Raw genomic sequence first — 8494 nt, 5'->3', positions numbered from 1 at the left:
AACTCACTAGTTTTTGTTTCCTTCCTCTTTCCACTTCTTTAGATGCTCAATTTTGCCGTACTCTTCCCAGCTCTAACCGAAACCTTCTATTGGCCACAAAACAATTTCATCTTACGAAACTCCGTTACTAGAATTTTTTTTTTTTTTAATATCTTCATTCAAAGTCTCATAATTATCGAAGGCTATTGTGTTAAGTTACAATATTGACCTTGAACTTATTAAAAATTTTCTTTTAAATATTTGGCGATAGTTTATATCAAAATAAAATTATGGTACAACCAGTGGCGAACCTAGAAACTAAAATGAGGGGGGGCTTAGTTCAAAAAATTTTATTTAACTTAAATTTTTTTAATGTTCACTTAAATATATTTTAAGTCTTATAAACTCAAATTTTATTACTTTCTTTTAAATTCTAAATAATAATAGTAATAAATTATTTATTTTAAATGCGTGAAAATATCATTTTTCAGAGTAGTATTTCATATACCTGAAAATATCATTTTTCGAAGTAGTTTCCACAAAATGTTTTAAAAAATAAAATAATGTGGTTATTGGGATTTGAACCAAGATTTTAAAACCATCAAATAACACTCTTACCATTGAACTACAAGGCTTTTAATATATGAAAAATGTGTCCAAATTTTATTTATGTAACTTTTTTAGAAAGGGCTTGGGGTACATTTAAAAGAAAAACTAATGAAGCCCCTCCTGGGCCTTAATTGGGTCCGTCCATGGGTACAACTGTAGTATGTTATTGGATCCAACTACAATTATCATCATAGTTAGATCTAATGACTGAAAGCAACCAGAATAAAACTTTGGTACAACTGTAGTATGTTATTGGATCCAACTACAATTATCATCATAGTTAGATATAATAACTGAAACCAACTATAATATGATACTACAATTGCACCATGAGTAAATCTTTTTATATTATTATGGGCTTCTATTATAAGTACAACCATTTTAGGTAAAAGTGCCATTTGCATTGTAAATAACGGTAATTTCGAGTTTAATTTTTTTAAGGGGAAAAAAAGATAATATTTATGTATAATTTTAATATTAAAAAGAAAAAAATAAAAAAGGGATGGTAACATAACACTAAGGTGGCGTTTGTTATTTTATCTGAAATCTGAATAGACATGAATTAGTCTGAATTATGAATAGATCTGAATGTTTGAATCTGAATAATATGTTTATTTTTTTCTCTGAATCTCGCAATATATAAGTATTAAGTTGTTTGTTTTTTTCAACTTAAAAAGCTAAAAATATGTATTTTTACATTTGTATCCTTATTAAATTTGAATGTTAAATAAATAATATATTAAATACCACAATATTTTTACATTTATAAGTAAAATATATATTCAAGTGAATACATAGTTATTTTGGAATTTAATATATAAAATACCATAAATTTTAAATTTTATCATATATAATATAAGAAAGAAAAAACATGAATATTTTTATATGAGGTAAATATCTATGGGTAAGTTTTGGGATAGACATGAAAAATAAATTATAAAACATGGATATTTTTAACATTAATAAATAATTGACTTAATTCAGATTTCTCCATTAAGTAAAAAATTAAAAAAATTAACTTATTTTATTAAGTTAAAATTATCTAAAAAATCTCATTAAGTTATGAAAATAAACACATTTAATTAACTTAATTAATTAAATTAAGTAACTTTAAGTCATTTAAGTTAAAAAAAAAGAACCCACCCAACACTCCTACAGACGAGACAAATGTCAATAAGAGAATAGTACGGGGGAAGTTGATGTCACGTTGCAATTTTGTAAAGACTATAATCAATCACGAAGGCATCGCCAAATGACAGCAAGGCCGGAGTTCGCTTGTTCGTGTCTTTGCTCCCCCCTTTTCCAGGCTCCTCTCCTCTTCTCTCTCACTCTCGCTTGCAATTTGCTCTGCTGCTCTGCTCTGGTCACAATATATTATATTTTTCTTCGAAATTCCCTTTTTTTTCTCTGTTATTTCCCATCAGTTTCATTCTTTTCCATTTTTTTTTTAAATTTTCATTCATGAGAATTTTTCAATTTCCTAAGATCTTTCTGTAGTAAGTAGCCAATTGTATTCTTCTCATTTCAGGTGAGGGTTTCAAGAACAAGAAAAGCAAAAATAAAATAAAATAAAATAAATAATCAGCTGCTATATTATTAATCTTTTTTTTTTGTTGCTTTATTACTACTTTAGTATAACGTTCATGTTAGATTCTGTTGGCAGATTCTCCTCGAGAAAGGGGGAAAAAGTTCGCTTTTTTTTTTTTTTTGGTTCTTCTTACCTGTACTTTATCTTTTTCATTTTTTTGAAACATTTATCCTTTTTTCAGGTAAGATTTTGTTTTTTCTTTCCTCTCCGCAAAAATCCCAGTTTCGGTTGGCGTGTTTTTTTTTTTCTTTTTTAAATTTCAAACAAAAGCAAAGAATTTCATTATTATTATTATTACTAGGAAAATTTTGATGAGTGATTTTGATTTGGTGAATTCTGTGATGGGTTGCATTTGATTTCATCTGGGATTTGCTTTATTTTTTGCAGATAAGCTATTGGTCTGTGAATATTAATTACATTTACTTACCTTTTTTTTTTTTCCATTGATGGGAATGTTGATTTCAACAATAAGGTGGCGTTGAAAGGTTGCGTCTTGGTCACTGAAGAATTTTAGTCTTAGCTCAGTCGGGTAAGTCTTTTGTTTAGCTTGGTGTAAATTTTGTTGTTTATTTTCTTTGTTTTTAGATGTTACTCTCTCCGTGACTGTGTGTATGAACTGGCCTAGGGTTTAAAACTTTCAGATTTACACTATCAAAACAAGTGTTTGCCTGTTCATTTTGAAGGAACTTATGTTTCTCTATAGACTTTTGCAAATTCTGGAGAGATTGACAACAATATGTGAGATTGGGAGACCTTTTGTGGTAGTGATGGTCACACAGTGGTGTATTTTGAGCTTCTTGCCTGTTACTTTACGTTGATGTTCTACTGAAGTGAGTCTGGGGCACCGTTTAAGATTGAGGTTGAAACGCAACAAGCTGTTTACTTCATAAGTTTTGAGAGCAGCTTCTAAATGCATGTTGGGGTTTGTTTCTTTGTAAGTAGCTTATTAAATAATTAATCACGCCTTTTTTAAAATCTTATTATGATCATAATATTTTAAGAAAAAGACAATTATGTTTTATTTTTTCATAAACTTTAATATGTAAATAAAAGTCAATTATAACTTATGTCTATTTTAGTCCATTAAATAATAAAACAGCAATTTCATAGCAAAATTTACCAAACAAGTGTTTTTCAAATTCATAGCAACTGCAACAACACAATTTAGCACACACCAAGTTACTTTTTTAATCAATAGTTTATTTTATTTGCACAGTAAAAGCAGCTTAGTTCATCAGCAACTACAATCCCAAACTGTCCTTGGGCCTGTTTGTGTGGTACATTATGAAACTAGATTTGTAGGAAGTCTGAGTAAACTATAAATTTCGTATAGAACAAAACTTCCTTAAGTCCTGTCTATAGATGGATTTACAATATGCCGGGTAATGGAAAAGAGGATATCATCTTTTTATGCTTGAGCGAGACACCATGAAAAAGATTTGCATGCTTAGAAGGTCCATTTCAAATTCTGGTATGGTTTTTGAGTCGAGTGAAATCCTGATTACTGAATGAAAAAATTGTCGGAATGTGAGACACCTCAATATTGCTTCCATTTCAATTCCTGGTTATACAACTGATTCCAATTTAGTTCATTGGTACATGTGAACGAAGTGTTGGAACTCTCTTTGGCTTCCTTTATTGTGGAGTTATATGCTACATGATGAGGTCCATCCTGTCTTAAGTGATTAGCAATCAGGGTTTGAACGATTTTAAGTTATTCTTAACTTAAGAGTGCTGGTAGAAGTTTTTCTAGATAATTGTGTCTCTGTGCTCCATGTTTGTAGAAGGATCTACGGTCCTAGTGGAGTGTACTGTTAATGATCCAGTTAGTTGAGATGACATGTTTATCTGAATAAATATTACTTTAAAAAATAACCAGGGATATGCCTACTAGAGATGAAGTCATTTTAGTCAATAAATGCACCTTGAATTTCTATGGCAGTCAGACCATAATGGTTTACAAGCTTACGAGGTTAGTGATTATGCTTGTCCATGTTTGAACAATATGTTCCACGTAGATGCCTCAAACATATTGAAACAGCTTTGGTCAAGCTTTTTTCCATTGCATTCACCTAGGTCTTCAAGACTTTCTTTGATAAGTCCTCTATTTGAGTCTTGTTTTACCATTGGTGTAAAAGGAGACTGAAGGATGCCTATACCCCTGTCATTTATTCTGTGAGCCTCCTCGTTTATAATTTTTATATAATAGTGTAGGCCAAGTCTGTTACTTATGAAACATTGAAGTGTCCCTGAAATTTGATGTTCATTTAGATATTTAGGGTTTTGATGAAGATATGTACATATGTACTTGATGCTCCATGCTCCTGTTAATAGTGTTGCCTGCCAGAGAAGTATTAGTTTATGCTCCTCTGACTACTATATTTTAGTTATTTTAATTATCATGTCTCATTTTCTGTAGCTGTGTGCTGATTGATATTGACATAGTTTTGTTGATTAACTTTTTGCCGATTGGATATGGGTAGTATAGTGTACTGTGTATCGAGATTTTGTTTCCATTTTTAGGTTGGTTACACCTTTTGTTTTCAGTACCTGTACTATCAGTGATACGTTTTCTATTAGTAAGCATAATGTTCAATCTTCTCATAAATCAAAACAGAGACTATCTATCATTTTTCAATGGTGTTGTGGCGTGGGTTGGTCAAAAAGATAAGCAGTAAATTATCAGGTCAATAGAAGGAAATTCTTGCATTTTGCCTTGGCTTTTCGTATCACTGAAGTTTACTATTGTTACCCATCTACGAGAGCTTAAGGAACTTATCACCTCACTGCTTCATTTAGTTTCCATCAATGACAGGAAATACTGGAAGGGGCAACTTGGTTTTTTTTTTTTTTTTTTTTTTTCCAACCTAAATTTCGTATGATTAGTGCACTGGCATGTAGGTAGAAACAAACAAGAAATTAAAAATCCACTCACAACCCTTTTTTCTGTTATTCATAACAGTTCAAATAACAGTTCCAACCTCTATGGATATGCTTTTTACACTGGCAACTTGTACAAGCAATAAGCATGTGACCTGAATTTGAAGTAGAACTCCTGATTGTTAAACTTACAGTTTGATTAAAAAACATGCACAAGACGATGAAATGAATATGCTTTTGTGCTTATGTATGGGTACAAGAACTAGGTATTCATTTTGATCACTTTAAGCATTAGAAATTTTTCCTTGTGTTTTCCCCTTATTCTTTCATATTATTTGAATTTTAAGTTACTTTTGAAATGGTTGCCCATTACTCATTTGACGCCTCATTCTGCTTAGGTTAGCAGGGACCTAACATTTGCTTGATTTGCTAATGGGTATGTCATGGCTTAAACATTTTGTAAGAATGTCTTCTATAAAAGCCACAACATTGAACATAAAGTGACTTTGTGAAGTACTACTGAACTCTTGCATTATTTGGAATGATTTGAGATAACTGTAAAGTAATCAATTTTCATATTGGTGTCAATGTGAGTCCATAAACTTTCTGTCTCGTGTAAGAATAAATGAAATTAACTTAGATTGAGAAAAGGTTTATCCAATTGTTTTCCTCTTTGGAATTTGCTTCCCATTATATATTGGTATGAATAAGGGGATATGATACAAAAGTATAGACAATCAATTGAATTAAATACACCGAGTTGATAATTATATAAGAAAATCAGCACTTTGCAAACTAAGTCATTATGTCATTTTTGATCAGTTGCAATTCAATATCCGTTAACTATATTTGTTACACTTATCCTTCTATTTGAAGTGTATTGCTCTGCTTCTGCATCTATTACCCCTGCTTCAATTATTAGAGCTCAAAAAGTATGTTATTTTTATTTGAAACACTGAGAGGCAAGAATTTTGGTTTGATATGATGCACATAGCGTCAACAGGAATCACAGATGTTAATGTGATCATCGTAGATATTATTGTTTGAATTAGTATTGGCATGGAGTGAGTTGATGCTTGAGAGCTCAAGAATAGATAAAATGTGAAACTATGAGCTACGAAATTCTGAAATGTATATTTGAAAATTTTGATGCATTGCCTATTGATTAAGCACCGAATATGTATGGCAGTTACAAACGTGGCCTTAATTGACCGGGTCTCCATTTTTGCTTGTTGCACTACAAATTGTATAATTTTATTTACGTATATATGTAAATATATATGAGCAAAAATCTGGTGAGCAACTGCACGCATGTCAAGATCTGAGAGAGATCTGTGGACCGCACAGCACGGTTCTCTCTCCCAGATTTTGACATGCGCGCAGTCGCGCACCTGAACAAAATCCCGTGTGTGTGTGTGTGTGTGTGTGATATTAACTCATGCACACTGGTAATGCTCGCACTCAGGATGTGGGTCTTAGGAAGGCCACTCCACACTACTAGAACCTTGGCCTCACTACAAATTGTATAGTTGTTTGATAGCTTCTTAGCTGAATGTACTGGAATCCTGTTTCTACATGGGCTGTGGAGAGCCTGATCTTTTGCAGAGTTTGAAGCCCAAAGTTCTGTTGGTTATAGTGCTGGTATAAGACCATTGTGAGTATGAATGCTGAACTAAGTCCACTGGCAGATGCCAACTAGTAGGTTCAACACTGTATTGATACAATTCAATAAACATCTTGCCTTTTCACTGTACCACAGACTGCCATAGTAATGTCACATGTTGCTGACATTACATTTTGATAACACTGTTGAATTGATTTCTATGCTGTGTATCACCATCATTAGATGTTGAAACTTGAAAGTATTTTGAAAGTTTTACTAACGAGCTCTTGCCATCTTTCTACAGGGTCGCTTGTGTTGCCTTCTTTCTCTTTTGATGATTTGGTGCCATTAGGATTTCTCATCCAACATGAACCAATATGATGATGAAAATCATGTAAGCACTGGAAATTTGGTGAGTTTTCGATTTTCTTATATAAAATGAAATCTTAAACATACAATCCTTGTGCAGGATCAGGCAACAGTAGTTGGATTCGAAGTCCCAAAGTCACCCGATTCAAGTTACAACAATGTGTATCCTGGGAATGAGGATGAGGCACGTGACCCTCCTGCTGTGCCTCCTCATCTGCAACACACATTGCTAAGCTATCCAGCAAGCAGGGATGCTTCTGGAATTCTTCCTGCACCCCAGAATGTGATTCTAAACCACCTTTACATTGAGAATCGAGATGTGCCACGTTCTGTGGTGGCACTTGGATTTACTCATCGATTCCGTTCCAAGTATGTTACAGTTGTTCTATACAAACCGGTTCAAAGAAGGGGAAGTACCAGCGCCTAATGAGTCAGGATAGAAAATCTCTTGGGTAGGCTGGATTGGTTTGCCCTTCTACGATGAAATCGGTTATGATTGATCAACCAAAATACGAAATTAGTTGTGAAGTGCGTTTATTGTTTCGAAGCACATGATGCTCTAGGAGTTATTACATTGAACATAAAACAAGTTCTCTGAACTTGAAATACCCTTTGTCATTAGTGGATTGCTATACATGTAATTTCTCAAGGTCAGTGCTTTTATTTGGGTAGTATGTGGGTTCCAAAACTTTGCTATCATGAGGTGGATGGAGATTATCTTCATATGCATTCATTTGGTAGTGTAGCATGCTGTTATGACCCGATCTTTTATCTGGCAAATGCAGAGGTTTATGATTGATGGTTAATACTGAGAGATTTAAGTCGAGATCATGGGAGCTCTGTGTAGATCAATTTTACTGGGAACGTTTTTCTGTGTTATATTTACACTGGCCGGTGAATTAATGTGTCAAGAAACATTTGACGAGTGAGAATGACAAAGTTGTTATCAATGGCTAAGACATGTTAGTTAATGTGACATGCATCTGAATTCTGATGCTATGTGACCATTGATCACATAAGCACAGTAGTTATGTGCACAATCTTTAGATTAATGAATGGACGGTTTGTGTTTGCAGCCCTTTGTTGCATCAAACAGCCATTTGAGCACCATGCAGCCATTCTATGGTCAATCATTCGAAAAGCAGTCAGTCAGTTTTCATGGAATTATACAATGGCTATGGTTATGTTGGAATTTACTTACGTTAGAGTACGAATCTCAATCACACACACAAAATGATAAATAATAAAAAATTTATTATATATTATTTTGCGTGTGTGGTTGAGGTTTATGGCTTCATGCTCTATCGAAGGTGAACTCCAACGTAATCGAACCCTTATGCAATTATGTAATTATATTACCTGTTAGCTTGATCACTCATTTAACTATATATATAGAAAGAGAGAGAGAATCTTGTACCCACCCACAAATCTTAATTATTTCCTTGATTAAAATGTTGGATGAAATG

At 32.9% G+C, this 8494-nt stretch overlaps 1 protein-coding gene across 3 annotated transcripts; it reads left to right on the top strand.

Moving 5' to 3' along the window:
- Window positions 1–1774: 1774 nt before the first annotated feature.
- On the top strand, window positions 1775–7985 carry LOC18035418 (SNF1-related protein kinase regulatory subunit beta-3). 3 transcript variants are annotated; one of them, XM_024179003.1, is made up of 4 exons: window positions 1775–1865; window positions 2649–2705; window positions 6964–7053; window positions 7129–7985. In XM_024179003.1, the coding sequence occupies exons 3-4, from the start codon at window positions 7027–7029 to the stop codon at window positions 7453–7455; spliced, it is 354 nt and encodes a 117-aa protein (XP_024034771.1). In that variant the 5' UTR covers window positions 1775–1865; window positions 2649–2705; window positions 6964–7026; the 3' UTR covers window positions 7456–7985. The 3 variants fall into 3 exon arrangements, with proteins under 3 accessions (XP_024034771.1, XP_024034769.1, XP_024034770.1); XM_024179001.1 differs by having other exon boundaries at window positions 1775–2116; XM_024179002.1 differs by lacking the exons at window positions 1775–1865; window positions 2649–2705 and adding an exon at window positions 6586–6710.
- The last annotated feature ends 509 nt before the right edge of the window (window positions 7986–8494 follow it).

The sequence above is a fragment of the Citrus clementina genome, unplaced genomic scaffold (assembly GCF_000493195.1).
Source record: "Citrus clementina cultivar Clemenules unplaced genomic scaffold, Citrus_clementina_v1.0 scaffold_8, whole genome shotgun sequence".
Taxonomy (NCBI): Eukaryota; Viridiplantae; Streptophyta; class Magnoliopsida; order Sapindales; family Rutaceae; genus Citrus; species Citrus x clementina.
The sequence above is the reverse complement of the archived record's forward strand: the minus strand, read 5'-3'. Positions and strand labels throughout refer to the sequence as shown.

Bases quoted from the DNA above. Each gene is read 5' to 3' on its own strand.
- LOC18035418 (XM_024179003.1), top strand. From the start codon at position 7,027: ATGAACCAATATGATGATGAAAATCAT. The intron at 7,054-7,128 runs GTAAGCACTGGA...ATCCTTGTGCAG, and splicing joins AATATGATGATGAAAATCAT to GATCAGGCAACAGTAGTTGG.